Source organism: Bos taurus, chromosome 6 (assembly GCF_002263795.3).
Source record: "Bos taurus isolate L1 Dominette 01449 registration number 42190680 breed Hereford chromosome 6, ARS-UCD2.0, whole genome shotgun sequence".
In the NCBI taxonomy this organism is placed as follows: Eukaryota; Metazoa; Chordata; class Mammalia; order Artiodactyla; family Bovidae; genus Bos; species Bos taurus.
The window spans coordinates 83,686,268-83,711,877 of NC_037333.1; the positions used below are offsets into that span (position 1 = coordinate 83,686,268).

Sequence of the window (25,610 nt, forward strand, 5' to 3'; positions counted from 1 at the left end):
TCTGCCTCAACTCATTATGTAATACTCTTTCAAATGGTATCTGTTTATATATTGCAAGGATACTTAATAGATAAAAATTACTCAGGATTTAGTTATTTGACATTTATGCCTCTAGATAAATATTTATATCAATATCTATATAATCTCTCTATATTTCTAGATAAATAGATTTATCTATTTAGGTCTATATCTATCCATCCAACCATCCATCCATCCATCCACCCATCTGCCCAACTAGAGATGAATTATTTGCTTGTAGCAACTCAGTCTTCAAACTGCCTCCTTTATCCAACTAGTTTCAATTCCCAAATGATCTTAATTTGGCTTGGATTGTTTAGATATGAGTGTCTAAATACCATCATGATAAATGGCATTTTGGCATTCTCAGTGTATCAACATTATATAAAGGATGAGAAGAAAGATATTTTCAAACTCATGTAAGGCAATTGTGGGTGCAAGATTTTTAACAATGACTCTTTTTCTCTATTGATTCCATGGCAGTGGTTCTCCCCTGGGCGGTGATTTTGCCTCTTGGGGGACATTTGACAATGTCTGGGTACATTTTTATTTGTTACAACTTGGTAGAGTTACCACTGGCACCTAGGGTACAGAGGGAAAGAAAGCTGCTAATCATTCTACACTGTAGAAGATTCTACCGCCCCTCAAACCTCCCCCGCCTCCGCCTCGGCCCCAAGAAAGAATTACCTGACACAATGTCAATGGTACCAAGGTTGAGAAACCCTGCCCTGTAGTAATGATTCAAAGATAATGAGTCTGAATTTATCATTATAAATACATTTTAATTTACAATATAATATTATGTGGGAGAAGAAAGACTCTTACTTGATATAAAACTCAAAATGTCTTCACGTGGCAGTTATTTCATCAACTAAATTAATTGTAACAGGAGGGGGAGCCAAATAAAGTTCAGATGCACAAGAAAAGTTTGAGTTTTGCTGAACACTAGTCATGTACAGTGCCACAAAATATGCATTTAAATATATATAAAATGACTATATCATTACTAAACCATTCCAAAGATGCTTTCTTATTTGAATATTCTTTATAAATACAATTCTGCAAAGAATGACTACCATTTGTAAAAGTAAATTTAAATATTATACAATAAAGTCATTCCCAAACTCATATCAAACTAAATGAATTTCTAATTTTCTGTTGATTTCTCATATATTTATGAATGTATAATTTACACTGGCATCTCATTCTGTGGGTCCCTTAAGTGTTCTGAAGTTGAAAATAAAATGGTTTAAGAAATAAACTACATTAGTAAGTAATTAAACAGAAGTAAAAAGTACAGTTACACCAGAACCAGAACATTTTCCATTTTTTAGAGCTGGAAAGTAACTTCTCTCACTAAGTCCTTGCCTCTTCTCATTCCCCACCTGACGAAAAGGCCAAGGAACTGCTTTTATTTCCTGAATATCAAAAGTCATTTTTACATAGTTTGAAACAAATCCTGTCCTTGGCAATATTTCCAGTTCTCCTACTATCTGATCCAAAGATTTATTCATTGTTCTAAAGTGAACATTATTGTAGTTGTTTAAAGAGTTTAAAATGTGCATTGTTGGGTGTAAATTTAAATGTCAAGATTTTTCAAGTTTCAGAAAGAGGTTAAATGAACATCTGAGGGCAAAGGGGAAAGGACTCTTGCAGTGCCATCTCTTGAGTCCTGGTTTCATGTCTAATGCCTCTTCATCGTTTGCATTAATGTCAGCCAAAATGAATCACCTGGATTTGTCTGGTGCAGTGAATCTACAGATCCTGAATGAGGATTATTTGAGGAGGAAGCTAAAAACTATGAAGTCAGGGAAGGGCAGTATGCTGTGCAGGAAAAAAATAAGGAATACTTAGCCAGCTGGTACTCATCTGATTAAACTGCTGGATTTTTCTAAAATGGAAAGTGTGTAGTAGAAACCAAAAGATGAGCCAGGAGGCAATCAGAGACACTTAGCAGCAATGGCAGATCTTACTGGAGTTAACACTATGGTCAGTGAGACACTTCAGGTGATGTGAAAGAAAGCCTTCTTTCCTCACATGTTAGAGGAGAGTTGTCAGAACAGGCTTATTTGCATCTTGACAATATACATAGCAGCACATGATATTGCCAGAGGCCACACATGGCATTTACATTTTGGATGTAGAGGTGATTATTACATTAGATGTCAGTTTTAGACTTAATCCAGTCCCGATAACGAGTCACTTTGGTATAGACTCCAGGCTTGTTTTCTTTCCCACAGTCCATTCCCCAGCTTACTATTCCGATAAGATACCAGATGTTTCCATCACGTGGTATAACCAGAGGTCCTCCAGAATCACCCTGGCAAGTCGGAAGAAAAAAAAAGATCAATGTGATAAATAAAGGGGTGTCAGAAATACAAGTTAATCAGAATCTGAATGTCTAATAAATAACATTTTAAGTTGAAATATGAAAGACAAGTTCTGTTTTACTCACCATTAATTTAATAGTTGAGGTTCTTATTATCTGTTACCTGATTATCTCTGTTTATCTCTATTAATGTCTCTTTCTGGAAGGTAGTGTGACTAAAGTTGAGGTTTCAGTTTTATCCTTGTATAGTTTTTAGTTTTGCTTGGTCTCAGCAGACAGCACAAGTTGAACCTAGGTCTAACCATCAGTTTCTTACATAAACGTGACCTCAAGTGTCACTTCTGCCATGAAGCCTCTCCTAAATCTGTTAGGTAGGAATAATCTCATGCTTTGAATCTGAATCCCCACCTTGCTCCACCAGTTGATAGGAAAGTGTCTGAGGCACTGTATCACTGTGTAGCAATAGGTTTGAGAGGAGAAAGATAGGCAAAGGACATTCCAAATAAATGTGCATCATTGATTACACACAGAGTTTTGCTCCCAAGTGAACTGGTTTGAGTGTAGGAATCAAGAAGGCTTCCCTGATGTATTTAACCCTTTCACAAATGATTTTTAATTTTATCTTTTAGCAATGAGTTTATTCATGTAAAAGAAATATTATGTGGAAACTCCTTCCAGATGTTTCTTTTAAAAAAGAGAGCTGATTCTGTTTGAAGTAGGCAGGGTTCTTAGAGTCTTGTGCCTTTAAACTCTCTTCCCATCACATACTTCTTAGTACGCTCTCATGCCCAGTGGACAGAGAGTAAGAACTCTGGTCTACCAAAAGCAATCCTGCTGGTGTACCAAAAGCAATCATCCTGATCTTCTTTCCCAAAGTCCTAAATCCTAATTTAGGTTCTTAGTATACAAGAGGTGAAGGAAGCAAGGGAGCATGAACCAACAGAATGAGAACATCTGCTCTCTTACGAAATAAACTCAGATACAAGTCTCTATTCAACAGATTCCTTTTTTTGTGGAGCTGAATCTATTTCAAACATAGAATCGCTAAACCGTTGGATTCAGTTTCAAATGCTATAGGCAGAAGGTTTAATTATTTATTTTCAGTCCTTGAAATAGCCATACTTTACAATGTGTTTTCTTTAAATGCTTAATGATTAAAATTAATGCTCTGTAAGATTGAGGGAAATGTAATTTATTTAATTAGTACATGATTTGTGAGATAACACTTTAAAATGAATATATAGATATTTCTCACTTAAGTAGTATAATTCTATGTGATGTACACTGTTTAAGTTCAAAGGTTCAAGCACTGGTGGGATGATGCTCTACTGGCTGTGGAGACATCTGCAGGTCCCAGGCCACAGCGCCTTGCAATTAGAGGGATAAGATACCTAACTACAGAGTCTGACTATGGCTTGAAGCAATGATTATATATCTCTCTTCTACAAGAAGTGCTTTTCTTTAATCAGAGCCCACCAGTTTGCAGCTGGTGATTATTCTTTACACATGGCTCTGGGCTTCCCTGGTGGCTCAAATGGTAAAGAATCCACCTGCAATGCGCGAGACCTGGGTTCAATGCCTGCATTGGGAAGATCCCCTGGAGGAGGGCACAGCAACCCACTCCAGTGTTCTAGCCTTGAGAATCCCCACAGACAGAAGAGCCTGGCGGGTTACAGTCCTCAGGGTTGCAAAGAGTTGGACACGACTGAGCGACTAAGCACAGCACTAGACAATAGGAAACGAGGACGATTTCTTATTGCTCTTTTGGTCCCTGTAACTTTTTTAAAAAATTTCTAATCATGCCTGTTTTTTAAAATTTTATTCAAGTTTTTTAAATTTCAATTTTATATAGGAGTATAGTTGATTAACAATGTTGTGTTAACTTCAGATGTACAAGAAAGTGATTCAGTTATGCATATACATGTATCTATGGTTTTTCAAATTCTTTTCCCATTTAGATTATTACAGAATATTGAGCAGAATCCCCTGTGCTATATGGTATGTCCTTGTTGGTTATCTGTTTTAATGTAACTCTGTATACTCTGCTATTCTCTCTCCTCCACAAATTTAATTTCATAGAGTCACATAAAGTGACATTAGTCTATGTTCAGTCAAGTCATCTCTAGTAACAGATTCATTTTGTAGATGTGAATATATTCTTACTTCACAGGCATCTAGTTTTCCTTTCAAGAATCCAGCACATATCATTCCTGATGATACAGCTCCACCATATACATGAATTTGATTACATATATCATTACTTATGATCTCTACTTCAACTTCTCTCAGAGTATTGGGAAAGGGACCTAAAGAGAAAAAAATAAACAGATGAAGAATTTCCATATTATTGCTTATGATAGTTAATTGTTTCTTGCCAATGATGAACCAGTGATAAAACATATTTCTAGAGGTAATATAACTCTGGACTCGATGACAGTGTTCAGATTCAAGTTTTATTTCTAGGGTATCTCCTATGTGTTAGGTACCATGCTTGGCACACTGACTCCTACTATTTTATTTAATCTTAGCTACCGTCATCAAAGATAGATGTGAATGTTCTTTTTTTCAGATGAGGAAACCAAAGCTCACCTGGTTTTGAGTCTTAGCTGTGATCACATAGTTACATGAAGGATAATGTTATTTAAACTCAGGGGATTCCTCATCACCTGGGATAATCTGTGACAGTTTACCTTACCTTATCTGAAAATCTGCCTCATCATTTGACAAACCACACAGCTATACAAGCATATCTCAGAGACATTGCAAGTTTGGTTCCAGACCACCACACTGAAGCTAATATCTCAATACAGCCAGTCATACAAATATTTTTTACTTTACAGTACATATGAAAAGTAATGTTTACACTATACTATAGTAAGTGTATAGTGTAAACACTGGAATGGGTGAATTTAACTCAGATGACCATTATATCTACTACTGTGGGCAGGAATCCCTAGGAAGAAATGGAGTAGCCATCATGGCCAACAAAAGAGTCTGAAATGCAGTACTTGGATGAAATCTCAAAAAGAACAGAATGATCTCTGTTACTTTCCAAGGCAAACCATTCAATATCATGGTGATCCAAGCCTATGCCCCAACCAGTAATGCTGAAGAAGCTGAAGTTGAACAGTTCTATGAAGACCTACAAGACCTTTGAGAACTAACACCTCAAAAAGATGTCCTTTTCATTATAGGGGACTGGAATGCAAAAGTAGGAAGTTAAGACACACTTGGAGTAACAGGCAAATTTGGTCTTGGAATACGGAATGAAGCGGGGCAAAGGCTAATAGAGTTTTGCCAGGAGAATGCACTGGTCATAGCAAACACCCTCTTCCAACAAGACAAGAGAAGACTCTGCACATGGACATCACCAGATGGTCAACACTGAAATCAGATTGATTATATTCTTTGCAGCCAAAGATGGAGAAGCTCTATACAGTCAGCAAAAACAAGACCGGGAGCTGACTGTGGCTCAGATCGTGAACTCCTTATTGCCAAATTCAGACTTAAATTGAAGAAAGTAGGGAAAACCACTAGACCATTCAGGTATTACCTAAATCAAATCCCTTATGATTATACAGTGGAAGTGAGAAATAGATTTAAGGGATTAGATCTGATAAAGTGCCTGATGAACTATGGACTGAGGTTCATGACATTGTACAGGAGACAGGGATCAAGACCATCCCTATGGAAAAGAAATGCAAAAAAGGCAAAGTGGCTGTCTGGGGAGGCCTTACAAATAGCTGTGAAAAGAAGAGAAGCGAAAAGCAAAGGAGAAAAGGAAAGATATTCCCATTTGAATGCAGAGTTCCAAGGAATAGCAAGGAGAGATAAGAAAGCCTTCCTCAGCAATCAATGCAAAGAAATAGAGGAAAACAACAGAATGGGAAAGACTAGAGATCTCTTCAAGAAAATTAGAGATACCAAGGGAACATTTCATGCAAAGATGGGCTCGATAAAGGACAGAAATGGTATGGACCTAACAGAAGCAGAAGATATTAAGAAGAGGTGACAAGAATACACAGAAGAACTGTACAAAAAAGATCTTCACAACCCAGATAATCACGATGGTGTGATCACTCACCTAGAGCCAGACATCCTGGAATGTCAAGTGAAGTGGGCCTTAGAAAGCATCACTATGAACAAAGCTAGTGGAGGTGATGGAATTCCAGTTGAGCTATTTCAAATCCTGAAAGATGATGCTGTGAAAGTGCTGCACTCAATATGCCAGCCAGCAAATCTGGAAAACTCAGCAGTGGCCACAGGACTGGAAAAGGTCAGTGTTCATTCCAATCCCAAAGAAAGGCAATGCCAAAGAATGCTCAAACTACCGCACAATTGCACTCATCTCACATGCTAGTAAAGTAATGCTCAAAATTCTCCAAGCCAGGCTTTAGCAATACATGAACGGTGAACTTCCAGATGTTCAAGCTGATTTCAGAAAAGGCAGAGGAACCAGTGATCAAATGCCAACATCTGCTGGATCATGGAAAAAGCAAGAGAGTTCCAGAAAAACATCTATTTCTGCTTTATTGACTATGCCAAAGCCTTTGACTGTGTGGATCACAATAAACTGTGGGAAATTCTGAAAGAGATGGGAATACCAGACCACCTGACCTGCCTCTTGAGAAACCTATATGCAGGTCAGAAGCAACAGTTAGAACTGGACATGCAACAACAGACTGGTTCCAAATAGGAAAAGGAGTACGTCAAGGCTGTATATTGTCACCCTGCTTATTTAACTTATATGCAGAGTACATCATGAGAAATGCTGGGCTGGAAGAAGCACAAGCTGGAATCAAGATTGCCGGGAGAAATATCAATAACCTCAGATATGCAGATGACACCACCCTTATGGCAGAAAGTGAAGAGGAACTAAAAAGTCTCTTGATGAAAGTGAAAGAGGAGAGTGAAAAAGTTGGCTTAAAGCTCAGCATTCAGAAAATGAAGATCGTGGCATCTGGTCCCATTACTTCATGGCAAATAGATGGGCAAACAGTGGAAACAGTGTCTGACTTTATTTATTTGGGCTCCAAAATCACTGCAGATGGTGACTGCAGCCATGAAAGTAAAAGACACTTACTCCTGGGAAGGAAAGTTATGACCAACCTAGATAGCATATTGAAAAGCAGAGATATTACTTTGCCAACAAAGGTCTGTCTAGTCAAGGCTATGGTTTTTCCAGTGGTCATGTGTGGATGTGAGAGTTGGACTGTGAAGAAAGCTGAGTGCCGAAGAACTGATGCTTTTGAACTGTGGTGTTGGAGAAGACTCTTGCGAGTCCCTTGTGGTGCAAGGAGATCCAGCCAGTCCATCCTAAAGGAGACCAGTCCTGGGTGTCATTGGAAGGAATGATGCTGAGGCTGAATCTCCAATACTTTGGCCACCTCATATGAAGAGTTGACTCATTGAAAAAGACCCTGATGCTTGGAGGGATTGGGCACAGGAGGAGAAGGGGATGACAGAGGATGAGATGACTGGATGGCATCACCGATTCGATGCACATGAATTTGGGTGAACTCCGGGAGTTGGTGATGTAGAGGGAGGCCTGGCATGCTGCGATTCATGAAGTCGCAAAGAGTCAAACACGACTGAGCACCTGAACTGAACTGCACTGATAGTAAGTGTGCAATAGCATTATGTCTAAATATATATATGTGTGTATGTATATATATATACATGTTAATTTAAAAATCTTATTGCTGGAAAATACTAACTGCTACTTGATAAAGTCTCAGATAAAAGCTATACCTTGAGCAAGGACACAAACAAGACTGTAATGCCATTATAAGAGTCTATATTGCTGCTCGTATTTTACTCTTGTCTGATTCTTTTGCGACCCTATGTACTAGAGCCCACCAGGTTTTTCTGTCCATTAGATTTTCTAGCAAGAATACAGGATTAGGTTGTCATTTCCTTCTCCATTGGATATTCCCAGCCCAGGGTTGGAACTTGTGTCTCCTGCATTGGCAGGCAAATTCTTTAACACTGAGCCCCCAGGGAAGCCTATAAGAGTCAGAAATTCAAAAGCAGATTAAATTATATGTAATAAAGCCAACCAAGAGACATGGGACCTGGAAACTAAAATCAGGCTCTAAAGTTCTCTCTTTGTAGTTTATTGTATATTATTAAGTGTAGAAAAATGTTATGTCTGTCAAATTTATAAAGTCTCAGGCTCAAAAACTCTTTCATAGACACATGGATACAAGTTCAGTTCAGTCACTCAGTTGTGTCCGACATGGATACAAAGGGCTCCTTTAATGTTTAGCATCAAGAACACCATTCAAATTGCTTGCCTAAGGTATTTCTGTTTACCTGTATTTGTGTACAGTACAGAAACCTTGTCATTATTACTGCTCACAAATTACATACTTTAAGAATCATCAACCATAACAATCTCTGTGTACAAAAGGCAACAAAAGAAAGAATAACATTATATGGAAAGTTGTGTTTAGTCACTAAGTTGTGTCTGACTCTTCTGACACCCCAGGCTACTAGAGTAGCCTACTAGGCTCCTCTGTCCATGGGGTTTCTCAGGCAAGAATATTGGAGTAGGTTACCATTTTTTTTTTAAAGGAAAGCTATAGCTACATAGATTCCAAAATACCCCATAAAGAAGATAATACATGCAGGCACTGTTTAATAGTAGTTTTAATAATTTACCATTAGTTTAGTCACTCAGTCATGTTCGACTCTTTGTGACCCCATGGACTGCAGCATGCCAGGCTTCCCTGTCCATCACCAAGGGTTTATATCTTGTTTCAGCCATATTTTTCATGTGACATCTTGATTTCATCTATTTTCTATATTTTGATTTTGTATCTTATATCTCTTCCAATGGGGGAGAAGATCCTCTGGAGGAGGGAATGGGAACCCACTCCAGTATTCTTGCCTGGAGAATCCCATGGACAGAGGAGCCTGGCAGGCTATGGTTCAGAGGGTCACAAAGAGTTGGACATGACTGAAGCGATTTAGCATGCACGCATGCATTCCAATGGAGGATGAGTTTTCTTTTTTAATTTGTACGTTTTTACTGAGATACTCACCATTTGCTTTTAGAGCTCCCCATCCAGTGACAAACACTTTGCTCTCAGGCAAGGCTTCAAAAGTAGCATCCGGGAGACAGACTCTGTGCACCTCATCCGAAAATATGACAGGGGCGGAGAGCTTCACCAGAGCGATGTCATCATCATGCTTATGGGAAGCATAGTCTTCATGAATGACAACCGACTGCACCTCTTGTCTCATTAGTGCGGGGCTTAGAGTTGTTCCAAAGCTAGCTGTCCAGCGTTTGGGGTTTTTGTACCTGATCACAGATTAAAAGGATTATGGTTGGTTTAGATCATTTCTGATCAGAAGTTGCCCAGGACTCTGAACGAGCATGGACATAACGGTGGGGAAGGGCAAATTGTTTAAAGTGGTAGTTGCTTGGGATCCTCCCACTTTCTTTATCTGTGGCTTCTCCCTGGGACTGCTTTGTTTCATTTTGCTAATAACCCTTCCCCATTCTAAAATAGCTTAAAATCACTCTCCTTGAGGGAAAGTTTGTATTTTTTTTAAAAGAAACTTTATTATCACCGTTTTGGTTGTAAAAGTAATTCAGATTAGTTGATGAGTATACGAGTAAATAAAAATTAGACCTATGTACCCACATGTACACACACATAAGTACTCATATCTGTGCACATAAATGTATGTATATCTATGGAGAGAGAAAAGAGAGAGGGAAGGAGAGAGAGATGGAGCCACTTTCATATTGTTTTCACATCCTTCCTTTTCAGTAAACATTTTATCCAGAATATTTTCCCATTTTATATGAATTTCAATAGGTTTATTGTACCTCTTTAGTATCCCCAAGTGTTCAGTATGTTAAGTCACCAAAAAGCATACAATAATAAAAGCACAGCACCAGATATTCATGTGGGAAAATTAGATGTAAGTTTGAGGGTTGGGATACTATTATCTGAGTTTTATTTTAAGAAATGTACAGTATATTTCAGGAAAACTGGTGTGTGTGTATGTGTTTAACTTTTGGTGATGTTAACTTGTTTTTAAAGTTGAGGTTGTTGGAGAATCTATATTCAGATGGAATTGAAAATATTCTAATTTTTTCCTATTCTGCAGTAATTATTACTTCTTCTAAGTCTGCTGGACAATTATGTATACCATTTTAAGGTCTAAGATGACCAATGAAAAGGGGATAATAATTACAGGATGTGAAGGTGAGATGAAATTGGTGATCTGTTATATATGGAGAGTTTGGTACAGGTGAGGACTTACGAATCAAAGCAATGAGCAGCAGTCAGAAGCCACACTTCACTAATCAAAGTGGCTCCACAGAAATGGATGCCATCAACTTGCAGGCTGGCTTGCCAAGGCCAATCAGCTTTCTTTGCAACATTACCATAAGCAATTCTTTCCATGGATGGGAACTCCCTCCCTAAACCGCAACCTGTCAGAGGGAATTAGACGGTTATTTCCAGAGTTATAAATGTGTGTGAGTATGCTTGGCACATTAAGATAGAAATGTAACCTTGCCTTACCTTAAAAATTAATCAAAACTGCATGACAGAATAATAATTATTCACACTGAAAAAAGGATTAACTTAAAAAAGTATTTGATACATCTTACAGCAATTTCATTTTAAATATTTTTTCATATTTTCTGAATCACATTTTTATAGGCAGAAATTTACCCGAGTGACTTTTTACAATTTTGAGTGTGAAATGTACAGTACTTATAGCAGAAAAATACCATTTTTACTCTTCTAAAATACTTCTCTAGTGTTACAAAAAATCATTACACTACAATAGCATAAATGTCAAAGTTCACATATTTAAAGTTAGTGGATGTCATTAAATTCTAAGCAAAATCTTCTGCTTTAACAAAATGTGTCAAATAAAAACAAATAAGATAAAATTAAAAGGGATTGTTAAAAAAAAGTCATCAGCAAAATTTTCTTTGCAGTAGAGCAAGTATGTCCATATAGACATTTCCAATTATTAGTAATTTTTCCCCTTGGGGAGAGTTAAATTATGTATCCATTAAAAGATGTTATATACTTTCAGGAAAAAGTTTATATGGGAATAGTGATATTCCAAAAATGTTTTGGGTTATATTATTTGATTTATGTGGGCTTCCCAGGTGGCTCAGTGGTAAGGAATCTGCCTGCCAATGCAGCAGATGTGGGTTAGATCCCTGGGTCGGGAAGATACTCTGGAGGAGGAAATGGCAGCCCACTTCAATATTGTTGCCTGGAAAATCCCATGGACAGAGGAGACTGGTGCTACAGTCCATGGGGTCATAAAGAGTCGGACACGACTGAGCACATGTGCAAGCATTTGATTTATGTACATCTCAATAATAATGTTGAACTTACAGCTGTTCAGGATGTGCTCTGCTTGTACATTATTCATAGCTGTGGAAAAAAAAACCAAGATAATTGGTCAGCAGTGGAACAATTATAATTTAAATACTCTGTCTACACGACATGAATGTTTCTATTTTGGAGGAATTGAAGAGTCAATAAATTCTTAATTTAAATAAAATTCTACAAAAAGTAGAGGCCTAGACACAGATTAAACTCTTCTTCTGACTATATGTAGCCTCTGGGAAAATCCTGTTTATAATTATAAAATCATCGGTGTGGGGAAGGATATTGTTTGCCATAACGTATGACTGCATCTAATTAATTAATCCCACATCATTTTATTAAAATATAAGTTAAACAGAAGAGGGTGTAGGTAGATATCACTACACACCTATCAGGAAGAAAATGAAAAATAGTGATAACACCAAATTTTGGCAAAGATGAAGAGAAATTGGGTAACTCATATAATAGGAAATGCAAAATGGTACAGCCACTCTTAGAAATAGTTTAGTAGTTCTTTTCAAAACTAAAAATGTTTTTATCAACTGCAGTTGTACTCTTAGACATTTATCCCAAAGAATTAAGACATTTTCATGAAAAAACTTGGACATGAATGTTTATAGCAGCTTCATTGTAGAAGCCAAAAACTTGAAACTACCCAAAAGCTCTTCAGCAGAGGAGTGGTTAAACAAACTGGAATGCTATGAAAACTGCCTAGCAATAACAAGGAACAAACTATTGATACAATAAGATGGATGAACCTCAAGCAAAATATGTTGAACAAAAATTGTCAATCTCAAAAGGATACCAAGTATATAATTCTATTTATGTGAAATCTATAAAATAATGTAATTACAGAGATGAAAAATGGATTAGTGGTAGTTGGGCTAGGTATAGATAGAGGAAATAGGTGTGGCATTAAAGAAGTAACACTAGAGATCCTTAACATTGTACAGTTGAATATATTGATGCTGGTGGTAGTTATACAATATGTGATAAAATTGCCTAGAGCTGTACATACAAATCCACACACACATTAGTTCATATATTATTGTGGAATCTGAATAAATTCTGTGCATTGTATCCATTTGAATTTCTTGGTTTTAATGTACTGCATTAAGGAAGGCTGGGGGAAGGGTGCAAGTGCATGAGATTTCTCTATTAATTTCTTTGCAACCTCATGTAAATCTATAATTATTTCAAAATAATAATTTAAAAGCCTATCAAACATGCTGGTAGAAAGTCTGAATTATCTTTCTTTTTTTTCTATAGAAAATAATGTAAAAAGTTTGATGTTTGAAGAGTGTACAGCAAAAAAAAAAAAAAGAGATAAGGGAAAAATAGTAAGATATTACAGAGAAACATGAAGTAACTAACAAATAAAAAAAGGATGTTTTTAAACAGCCCAGCAAATAATGGACTGAAGCCCTAAAAAGACATTTTTCCAAAGAAGACATACAGATGGCCAATAAACACATGAAAAGATACTCAACATTGCTTATTATTAGAGAAATGGAAATAAAAACTACAATGAGGTATCATATCCCACCAGTCAGAATGACCATCATCAAAAAATCTATAAACAGTTAATGCTGTAGAGTATGTGGGAAAAAGGAAACTCTTGCACTGTTGGTGGTAATATAAATGAATATAGCCACTATGGAGAACAGTATGGACATTCCTTAAAAACAAACAAACAAACAACAGATGGATGGATAAAGAAGTTGCAATGCACATATACAATGATTACTCAGCCAGGAATGAAGGAATGAATTTGAATCAGCTGAACTGATGTGGATGAACACAGAGCCTGTTATACAGAGTGAAGTAAGTCAGAAAGAGAAAGGCAAATATCATATATTAACGCATATATATGGAATCTAGAAAAATGATTCTGATGAACCTATTTGCAGGGCAAGAATACTCAGACATAGAGAACAGACTTGTAGACACAGTAAGGGGAGAGGGTGGGACAAATTGAATGAGTAGCATGGAAACATATGCATTATCATATTAAAATAGATAGCTGTGGGAAGTTGTTGTGTAACACAAGGAGCTTAACCTGGTGCTCTGTGACAACCTAGAGGGATGGGATAGGGTGAGGGGTGGGAGGGAAGTTCAGGAGAGAGGGAACATATGTATACTTATGGCTGATTCATGTTGTTACATGGCAGAAATAAACAGAGCATTGTAAAGCAATTATCCTCCAATTAAAATTGATTTTTAAAAAGCATTCTTTTTTCTGAATTACATGATATTTAGATAATTTTTTGATTTGTTGTCATTCCTTTCCTATTATAACTAAATATTCGTTACCCAAAACAAAATTTAGTTGAAGGCTAAACTCAAAGCTTCTCCTTGAGCTTTATCATAATCCTGGAAAAAATACCTTTAAAAGACTAAGCTTAACAGATTTCTGCTGGACTCAAGATATTCTCAGATAACTCTTTCAATATTTATGTTTTGGAGCCATTTGTGTGTTTAGTTTCCAAGCTCTCTTTTTTTTAAAAGACAAGTTAATCAATTCTCCAACTTCTCAGGATCAACATTGTTAAAGATATCAAAGAAAATCCATTTAATGATACTTTACATTAATTTGCTTGTTCTTGTACATTTCAAAATGTTTACGTTTTCCTAAAGAATAAGTTTCACTTATTATTTTCATTTTGCGAAACAGGAATCGAGACACAGAGGTCCGACAATTTATCGAAGCCTACAACTTTTGCTGCTAGGGCATAGGTCTTCTGGTTTCAAGTCTTGGTTTCTTTTCACTACCACCTACAGTCCTTCCTAGTGTGCATTCCATGCATTTGTCTTTATATTATATGTATTTAAATGAGTTCTCTTACCCTATAAAATGCGACTTTTGGTTTTTAAATTATATATATATAACCTCTTACTTTCTAAAGCATAGTTGTAAAACTCTTAGGTGAGAAAAGGAAGGATTCCAGGTTCCTCCGTGTTCTGTGGTATCTGTTAATGTTAAAACACTACTTTTGTTTCATGCTTACTTTTTGAGACCCTGAGTTAGTTTACAGAGTTAAAGACACAGTGTTTTGCAAATACCCTGTTCCTGTCCTGTACTGAGTTCTGTGCTAATCTTCTGAAGGTGATTACGTCTACAGAAGACACATTTCCTGTATTCAAGGACTTACCACTCTTTTGCAGAGAAGTAAATTTTTAAAAATAATATATGAATTAATTTTCAAGCACCCTGATAAGGACAGAAGTGTCTCAGGATAAATTATGAATCTTAGGAGACCTTCCCATGGGAATGAGGAATGTCTTAACAGTAACTTGCTTAGACAGGCAACTGAAAATCTTTGGATGGATGGATCACCAGCAGATGCCTGCATGGACCAGTCCCCCAACCCTGATCCAGCAACTCTGTATACAACTTAAATCCACTAACATCACAGAGTGGGGGTAAGACTGGGGGGGACAGACACAGAAATGAGGCAGTTTCAGTTTCTAACAGTTGTCTTAATGGGAGGCCAAAATCTAAATTTTTTGAAATTAAAATTTTGTACGTACCTCCACCTCTTTAACAAAATGTTTCTTTCAGAAAATCTTGTTTTGCTGTCTAAACCCAATGCACTGAATTCAGAATCTACCCTGTTCTATTTGCACGACTAGCAGAACTGAATGCTGAACATCACTTACAGAGACTTCATGTCTTTATCTTCAAGCTGTTTTTCTTCTTTAGTCAAATCCACAATGCTTTTCTCCTCTTCAACATATTATAATATATCTGTTCTAGCCCTCTAAACAATTTGGGGGAAAAAAGTACCAAGAGAAGACTTATTGGTAACTTGTCAGCTTATTAATCTCATTTCACACTTTAGTCTGGTAAAATATGAACATTTCAAAGTTAATTTTTAGAAGGCTAACAGACAAGAAAGCCTTCTTCAGCGATCAATGCAAAGAAATAAAGGAAAACAACAGAATGGGAAGACTAGAGATCTCTTCAAGAAAGTTAGAGATACCAAGGAAACATTTCATGCAAAGATGGGCACAATAAAGGACAGAAATGGTATGGACCTAACAGAAGCAGAAGATATTAAGAAGAGGTGACAAGAATACACAGAAGAACTGTGCAAAAAAGATCTTCATGACCCAGATAATCATGATGGTGTGATCACTGACCTAGAGCCAGACATCCTGGAATGTGAAGTCAAATGGGCCTTCGAAAGCATCACTACGAACAAAGCTGGTGGAGGTGATGGAATTCCAGTTGAGCTATTTCAAATCCTGAAAGATGATGCTGTGAAAGTGCTGCACTCAATATGCCAGCCAGCAAATCTGGAAAACTCAGCAGTGGCCACAGGACTGGAAAAGGTCAGTGTTCATTCCAATCCCAAAGAAAGGCAATGCCAAAGAATGCTCAAACTACCACACAATTGCACTCATCTCACACGCTAGTAAAGTAATGCTCAAAATTCTCCAAGCCAGGCTTCAGCAATATGTGAACCGTGAACTTCCTGATGTTCAAGCTCGTTTTAGAAAAGGCAGAGGAACCAGAGATCAAATTGCCAACATCCACTGGATCATTGAAAAAGCAAGAGAGTTCCAGAAAAACATCTATTTCTGCTTTATTGACTATGCCAAAGCCTTTGACTGTGTGGATCACAATAAACTGTGGAAAATTCTTGAAGAGATTGGAATATCAGACCACCTGACCTGCCTCTTGAGAAATTTGTATGCAGGTCAGGGAGCAACAGTTAGAACTGGACATGGAACAACAGACTGGTTCCGAATAGGAAAAGGAGTACGTCAAGGCTGTATATTGTCACTCTGCTTATTTAACTTATATGCAGAGTACATCATGAGAAACGCTGGACTGGAAGAACCACAAGCTGGAATCAAGATTGCTGGGAGAAATATCAATAACCTCAGATATGCAGATGACACCATCCATATGGCAGAAAGTGAAGAGGAACTCAAAAGCCTCTTGATGAAAGTGAAAGAGGAGAGTGAAAAAGTTGGCTTAAAGCTCAGCATTCAGAAAATGAAGATCGTGGCATCTGGTCCCATCACTTCATGGGAAATAGATGGGGAAATGGTGGAAACAGTGTCAGACTTTATTTTTTGGGGCTCCAAAATCACTGCAGATGGTGACTGCAGCCATGAAATTAAAAGACGCTTACTACTTGGAAGGAAGGTTATGACCAACCTAAATAGCATATTCAAAAGCAGAGACATTACTTTGCCAACAAAGGTTCGTTCTAGTCAAGGCTATGGTTTTTCCAGTGGTCATGTATGGATGTGAGTTGGACTGTGAAGAAGGCTGAGCACGGAAGAATTGATGCCTTTGAACTGTGGTGTTGGAGAAGACTCTTGAGAGTCCCTTGGACTGCAAGGAGATCCAAACAGTCCATTCTGAAGGAGATCAGCCCTGGGATTTCTTTGGAAGGAATGATGCTAAAGCTGAAACTCCAGTACTTTGGCCACCTCATGCGAAGAGTTGACTCATTGGAAAAGACTCTGATGCTGGGAGGGATTGGGGGCAGGAGGAGAAGGGGACGACAGAGGATGAGATGGCTGGATGGCATCACTGACTCGATGGACGTGAGTCTGGGTGAACTCCGGGAGTTGGTAATGGACAGGGAGGCCTGGCGTGCTGCGATTCATGGGGTCGAAAAGAGTCAGACACGACTGAGCGACTGAACTGAACTGAACTGAAGAGTAGTCTTCAAATTATAATAAGGTTTGTTTAATCTCCGGCCCCAAACATTCATCACCTAGAAATATGTCTGTTGTAAATGAGATGGTGTCTTTATGCCTGAGACAGGTACTCTCAGGGTGTGTCATTTTTCTTTTCCTTTTATTCCCTAGGCCAGTCCTATCCTACATGCCTAGAAAAGGTTATGGGAGTACAAGAAAAAATATCAGACTTCTTTTCACTGGAGCCAAATCATGCTATACCTCACATACTGTGATATCTGTGTGCAGACCATTCTTACATTTTGAATTCAGATTGGAGAGAGTATTGCATCAAAAAGACCCAAGCACTAAGTATTACTATATTAGTAGGAGAGAGTAGATTTTTATCACATGCATAACTATTTCTGCTTCATTGATTACATTAAAGCCTATGGCTATGTGGATAAAACAAACTGGTAAATTCTTCAAGAGATGAGAATACCAGACCATTTTACCTGTCTCCTGAGAAACCTGTATGCAGGACAAGAAGCAACAGTTAGAACCAGATATGGAACAACAGACTGGTTCAAAATTGGGAAAGGAATATGTCAAGGCTATATATTGTCACCCTGATTGTTTAACTTCTATGCAGAGTATGTGAAATGCCAGGCTGGATGACTCACAAGCTGAAATCAAGATTGCTGAGAGAAATATTAACAACCTCAGATATGCAGATGATACAACTCTAGTGGCAGAAAGTGAAAAGGAACTAAAGAGCCTCTTGATGAGGGTGAAAGAGGAGCATGAAAAAGCTGGTTTAAAACTCAATATTCAAAACACTAAGATCATGGCATCAGGTCCCTTCACTTCATGGCAGATAGATGGGGGAAAGTAGAAACAGTGACTGATTGTATTTTCTTGGGCTCCAAAATCACTGTGGATAGTGACTGCAGCCACTAAATTAAAAGATACTTGCTCCTTGGATGGAAAGCTATGGCAAACCTAGACAGCATATTAAAAAGCAGAGACATCACTTTGCCAACAAAGGTCCATATAGTCAAAGCTGTTTTTCCAGTAGTCACATACAGATGTGAGAGTTGGAACATAAAGAAGGCTGAGTGCCAAAGAATTGATCCTTTTGAATTGTGTTGAAGAAGACTCTTGAGATCCCTTGGACAGTAAGGAGATCAAACCAGTCAATCCTAAAGGAAATCAATTGTAAATATTCACTGGAAGGACTGGTTCTAAAGCTGAAACTCCAATGTTTTGGCCACCTGATGTGAAGAGCCACCTCATTGGAAAAGACCTTGATGCTGGGAAGGATTAAGGGCAGGAGGACAAGTGGGCAGCAGAGTATTAGATGGTTGGATGGCATCACAGACTCAATGGATACGGATTTGAATAAACTCTGGAAGATAGTGAAGGACAAGGAAGACTGGCATGCTGCAGTTCCTGGGGTCACAGAGAGTTGGACAAGACTTAGCAACTGAACAAAAACAACAATGGTTAATTAGTCAAAAAAATTCCACTAAAATATTTTTTAAAGAGTAAGACATACTACTCTATTTGGATTATCATGTTATCCTTGTTTTACAATTGTGTCCATACTAACCAAAGGAAGTGTTGATTGTGTGGAGATTTGTTTATTATCAAGTAAATAAGAGACTTACAAATAAAAGTGATTTAATTTTATGGTTAAATAAAGATTTCTCTGTAGCTGAGAAGACTGTTAAAATGATAAACTGTAACAAAGAAAGAAAAATGGTATTTCTTGCCTTTAAGATAGGGCAATGAAGTATCTATCTTCAAGAAGCTTTCATTTAATTTCAACTTCTGATGCAAAATGCTGTCAGCTTCTCTTTTTATTGTGTCTGCATTGTTAGAGGTAAACTGAAATTTGAGCAATACGTTTATTTTCAAACCATTATTACTTGGCCTGAAAAACAAAAATATCAGAATAAATGAGTGAGGATGTAGCATAGTAATTACTATAACTTATTACGTAAATATAGTTATATATTCAAGAAAATACAACATAAATATTTTATACTCTTCGTTGTCATGGATGTTTTCCCTTTATGTATCATATAGGTGTTAATACCTGAATTACTCCTGGTTTGTAAAACTTGATCATATTTAGGGAGGGGAGAGTATCTGAAAATGGTAAAATCTTTTTTTTTTTTTCTGGACAAATAAAAGCACTTGTTAAATTAATCAAACTTGTATTTTATTCTTGATTTAAAAAATCCATTATATTTGTTTATTTTTTAAAATGTAAGTAAAATTGAGAGGAGGTTTTAATGATTGTAAGAATCTTTAACTGAAATACAAAAAACTTTAAAAGGACAACCAGTAGAATATATTTCATCACTACCCAAGTTACAGCACTCTCTCCCTAAATGTACTCTGTAAATGAGAAATAACAATTAAATGTAATAATATTAAATTATTTTTACTCTCAGTATATTTTAATTTTTTACATCATATCCAGAAAGCAAATAATTAAGAAAAACTAAATAATACAAAGTTGCCTTTTCATCAAAGTAATTAGCTATAATTACCTAACATTGAAAACATGAGACTTGATGTAATGACGATTTAAACTGGATCTTTGAAATATCTCATCTATCTGAGAAAAGAAAAAAAAAAGTGTAGAACTTTGTTAAATATGAATTTTGCACATTTCAGTATATTACAAAAATGCTTGTATAAAATGTACAGTGATTCAAATAGCATTTACTTCTAAGTTTGTTTACAGCTATGCCCAGAAAGCTCATTTGGGCATAATCTCATCATAAAGGTCATCTCTGTAACTGAATGTTGGTATTTGAATAAATTATCACCTGGTCAAAGATGAATGATAAAGTGTCGTATGAAGTCACATATTTCAACAGCCAGTACAGAGACTGAATTTCATTGAAAACTTGCTATGAATGGACTTAACAACCACTATCATTCAAACATAATTATCATCCCCATGAGTGTGATTAAAAATAAACTTTTTAGGCTTTGGTAAAAATTTATAGGCTGTGTTTTGAAACTGTGGTAAATGGGGAAGAGGAGGAAAATGTATATTTTGGGGAATACTTTTTAAAAATTAATTTACTTATCAAGAAAAAAGCATCAAATCTTTACCTAGAATCATATAACAAAATAGTATATATTCTGCACCAATTTTTCTTTCCGCCTAAGTATTTGCTTAGGATGTATTTTTGGAAAGGCACACCAATCCCGCTCAGTTGCATCCTTCGACTCATCTCATCAGCTTCTGCTTTTGGTTGGGAAAGATCGAAAGAAGTATTTCTAAACCTGGCAAAGATCTGCCGTTTTTGGTCAGTGCTATATTCTGTAGAATCTGTGTATAAACTGAAGTCTTCAGTGAAAGAGCTAGTGTGTGTGTTTCTGTGGTATATTTTCAGGACTAAAATGTTCAGTATAAGTTGCCTAATGGGAAATGTATCAGGTCATGCACACAGTAAGAGCTTACTATATAGTATGTGGTAATGTTTGTACCTAAGTTATGTCTCCAGATAAATCTGATATATTTTTTTGTGTGTGTATTTGAGCTACCCATTTATCTCTTGGGCTTATGTTGTTCAGCATATGGTACAATTATCCTTTCTCCAATGTATTGTTCCAATCTTCCTGAGACAGTTAGAATTGCCAGGATTAGCAAATAAAAATGTAGTTAAGCTTTAATTTCAGATAAACAATTATTTTTTTAGTATAAGCATGAAATATATACTCAGGAGAATCTGAAATTAAAATCTAACTGGGCATTCTTTGTTTTTCTGGCAACCCTAACATAACTGCAATTTGGTATGTTCTCAAATTGCCTCTTATTATAATTTAAACTCCCTCATAATAATATTATCAAGGTAGGAATGATAGCAGAAAAACTCAGACTTACCTCACTACTGATTTTTTGTTTCAGGTCTGTCCTATTTTTTGAATGTTCCACTGAAAAATCAAGATTATATTCAATACTAGGGATCTGGAAGGAAGTTTGGTAATAATGAACCTTCTGATCTGGAAAGGAAAACAGAAATGGATCGTTTGAGTTCTGTAACTATCAGAAGGAATGATATGCAGAAAACTCCTGTAACTGACAAGTTGTTGGGAATTAAACACAACAGCTGTAGCTAACACTTCCTTTAACTCTTTATTAAGATCATACCTTCTCATAGTCACATGGTTGTCAGTTGTATCCTGACACAATTACCACCTGTTAGTGGTAACTTATAAATTTAAGTTGTTAATTAAATAATAATAGTAGACTGTATTATATTAAAAAAGCTGACCTCAAAGTTAGAATTGCTACTAAAATAATATTTTGCTCTCAGTACATTAAATATTATTAAACCATACAATAACATATGTTATGACTCTACTGCACTGTTTGAGAGAAAATATTATATGAACCAAGCAAAATTTTAAATGCTAGAAGTAATTTTTACACATAAATGTTTATATTTCCCAAATGTAGATAAATTTATGCAAATAAATATCTAATTATACAAAGTATATATACATCTATATAAACTATTATTGCAATGAAAATTACATTTGAAAATATTAGAAAAGGGTTTCTAAAATATTAAGATTTTAAAACCAATTGTCTAGATCTTTAAATTTTCAAAATAATGCAATCAGATTCTTACCAAATACCAAAAAATAAACAGGGAGACCGATGATTACTGCTAGAACCAACACAACAGCTGTAATAATAAGGGCAATCATCCATGGTTTCAATGAATGTGTTCTTCTACCAAGAATTGATGGCCTTTTGAGAAAGAGTGGTATGTTACAAACAAATAGAACTTAAACACTAGAATCTCAATTTCACATAGCTTTGGTATAGAATTTTTTTTTCTGGAATTCATAGTTAGCCCTTACTGCACTTACTAACATTTGAATATATTTTTTCTATAAAAAATTAGAAAAAGTACCATTAAAGGTCTCACTGGCATTTGACTTTACATTTCTATTTAAAAAATTCAGAATTGTACTATAGTTGACTACTATTTCTTTTGTTTCTGGTTCATGATACTAGATGTTCTGAAATATTTTTGTTTTTATAAATGAACTAATACTTTATATTTGGTTTATGTGCCTCAAATCATATGAGCCTCAAAGAGTGAGGGCTTCTGGGACACTCCTCTCGTTCTAGCATAAATAGTCAGACTCAGAGAGATCACTAAATCCTCAAATTGGATATTGGAGGAATTGGCACTAGGACATGGATTCTGGGACTCTTTCACACTTCTTAAACTCATAATCCCTATTTATAAGACAAGTAATCTATAATGCATACGAAGAGCATCTGAAATAGGACAGGTTGAAGAAAAGAAAACAGAATGGAACTATAAGGAAAAAAATAATATGTGAACCAAAATGATATCATTAATATGATAAACCAATAAATAGTGATAGCTTGGCATTTTGGACCAAGGAATTATGTGGTGTGAGAACCACTGGTGTTATATAATAAACATCTATTTCATAAGATGATGAGATTTTAAACTTGTGACTTTTATAGGTGATGTTGCACAGGATAAGGAGAGATTTTTTTGAATAAATAATAGATTTAAAGAAAAATACTAAGACAGTAATATATTGAAATATATTGAAAATATAATGGAAAGAATGAAAGTGGAATGCAAATGACTGATATTTGGGAAAATTTTGTGGAAGGGGGAAAATGTGGCAAAGCCTGTCTCCATCCTAATGTCAGGGCCCAGAGTCTAAGGACTAACTGAACAACGACAGGGTTGTGATGAACATGCATGGTCTGGGAGGATCTAATCTATGGGAGAACTGAACAGTAATATCCTTTACAAAGTTAAAGGTACCAGTTCTTGTTCTGTTAAAAATTACACATGGAAAAAAAGAATAAGGAATTTTCTTCCCTGGAGTTGGTAGATGGTGGAAAATAGGCTCCAGCTAAAAAATTAAAGATATTAACTGAGATGTGCCTTTTGGCATCAGCGATCTAGAAGGATTAGGGATCCTTGATGCTTTTGAACTGTGGTGCTGGAAGTCTCTTGAGAGTCCCTTGGACTACAAGGAGATCAAACCAGTCAATCCTAAAGGAAATCAACCCTGAATATTCACTGGAAGGACTGGTGCTGAAGCTGAAGCTCCAAAATTTTGACCACCTGATGTGAAGAGCTGACTTACCAGAAAAGACCCTGATGCTAGGAAAGACTGGGGGCAGGAAAAGTGGGTGGCAGAGGATAAGATGGTTAGATAGCATCACCGACTCAAGGTCATGAATTTGTGCAAACTCCAGGAGATAGTTTAGGACAGAGGAGGCTGGTGGGCTGCAGTCTATGAGTTTGTAAAGAGTTGGACAAGACTTAGTGACTGAAAAACAATAGCAACAATGCATCTTTGTATCTGGGCAAGAAGATAGAAGCAGTTTCCCCACTCAGAACCATTAACCTGACCTCTTATATGTATCTCAGGTAGCACCAAATCTGAGTTCTTCTGTGTTTCTGGAAAGATCTAAAGTTAAAGTTACTCTGGCCTTCTACTCTTTGGTTGAAGGCCAGAGTAATACTCTTTGGGAAGAGTATTACATCTGCAAACATTTGAAGTCTATAAAAGGGCTGGGATCCTGCTTGGGCCCAGGCAAGTGCTGGTGAATGTATTCATCACATTTATTAATAGAAGATCATGGGCAATCATGAACTCAGTTGAGATTTGCTGAGTTCCTTCTGTGTGCCACTTTCTGCTTAAGACTCAAAACTGAATAATATATAGGTTCCCATCTTAAAAGAATGTGTGATCTAGAAACATATTAAGTAACTACTGTAATAGAAGTGATAAATGTCATGATGGAATTATGCCTGGTATGCTATGGAAGCTGAGTGGGCACATGGTTTTGCCTTAGAGAAGTTGTCTTGTGAACTGCTTCTTGAAAGCTGAGAAGGAAGGCTGGCAAGAATGGATGTATCACAGGCAGAGGGAATAGTATAAATTAAGGTGATATGAGATAAGGACAAGAATGTCTCAAGAACATACTTGAGAAAGTCATAAAAGAGGTCATAAATGAGAATGGAGGTGAAGTTAATTAAGAGGGAGCAATTAGTTAGCTTGGTGGATATTTATTGAGCAGTACTATGTATGGAAATGGCTACCCATTCCTGTATTCTAGCCTGGGAAATCCCATGGACAGAGGAGCCTGGAGGTCTATAGTCCATGGGGTTGCAAAGAGTCAGACATGACTGAGTGACTAGCACTTATTTACATATGTATGAAATGCAGGGGAACATAGAAAAGAATCTTCAATGTTCCCCTCCAGGAACTTATAGTATTTTAAAGGAGGAGCATAGTGTAACACATTGTACCAGATTTGCAGAGCATTTCTAATGGAGTTTCAGAGAACTCACAATTTCTCCTTGGAGGAAATAATGGCTGAAAAATAATAATACTTTTTTAAAACGTGAAAATGCTAGATCCACTTCTCATTCTTTCCCCCTCTGTATCAGATATAGAAAACCATTCATGAAGAGGGAGATTGTTTTGCAACAAAATTCTCATCATCAAAATGATGGGGTTTCTTGTTGAACTCTTTGAACTCCAGAAAATCACTGTGACTTACTTACCATTTTATGTAAGGATCGTAGTTAAAAATTGTTTGTTTCCTTAACCATGCAGAAAGTGAAAGAATCAGTTGCATCCGATTCTTTGTGACCCTGTGGACTGTAGCCCACCAGGCTCCTCTGTTCATGGAATGCTCCAGGCAAGAACACTTGAGTGGGTTGCCATTCTCTTCTCCAGGGAATCTTCCCAACCTAGGGATCAAACCCGGGTTTCCCTCATTGCAAGCAGATTCTTTACTGTCTGAGCTACCAGGAAACCATGCTGACATGCCCTCAAATATTTACCAATATATGTTTTTGTTTTAAATAAAACAATGCTTTATTCCTGATTTATTTTAGTTCTAACCCAATTTTATCTTAAACATTGACTAATTTCAATGACTAATTTCAGTGGTTGTTTGATATTGGTAGAGATTATACCTCATAGGTTCTTGGTAGATATTTGTTTACTAAAGAAAATATTGTGTTATAAGTTAGAAGCGACCCTAAACTACTTGCAACAGAAAAACTGTTTTTAGTAGAGAGTTTTGCTAGAGATGAATCACTTCAAACATGGCAGGGGAAAAAATCAGATTAAGCACTTACTTGGAATCAAGATACAATTGTACATTTTGTACTTAAAAATTGCTAATGGGCAGCTTT

General features: G+C 36.5%; 1 protein-coding gene across 1 annotated transcript in view; it reads right to left on the reverse strand.

Moving 5' to 3' along the window:
• Nucleotides 1-779: 779 nt before the first annotated feature.
• LOC518437 (transmembrane protease serine 11G) overlaps nt 780-25,610 on the reverse strand; it is a 42,087-nt gene continuing 17,256 nt past the window's right edge. Inside the window, exons 2-10 of the mRNA XM_002688315.6 lie at nt 22,023-22,144; nt 21,272-21,390; nt 19,923-19,990; nt 19,137-19,297; nt 11,728-11,766; nt 10,628-10,799; nt 9,394-9,653; nt 4,511-4,653; nt 780-2,338 (exon numbers count right to left, since the gene is read on the reverse strand). Of these exons, the coding sequence (XP_002688361.1) occupies nt 2,177-2,338; nt 4,511-4,653; nt 9,394-9,653; nt 10,628-10,799; nt 11,728-11,766; nt 19,137-19,297; nt 19,923-19,990; nt 21,272-21,390; nt 22,023-22,144 (1,246 nt within the window). The 3' untranslated portion in view covers nt 780-2,176. The remainder of the gene's footprint in view (nt 2,339-4,510; nt 4,654-9,393; nt 9,654-10,627; nt 10,800-11,727; nt 11,767-19,136; nt 19,298-19,922; nt 19,991-21,271; nt 21,391-22,022; nt 22,145-25,610) is intronic.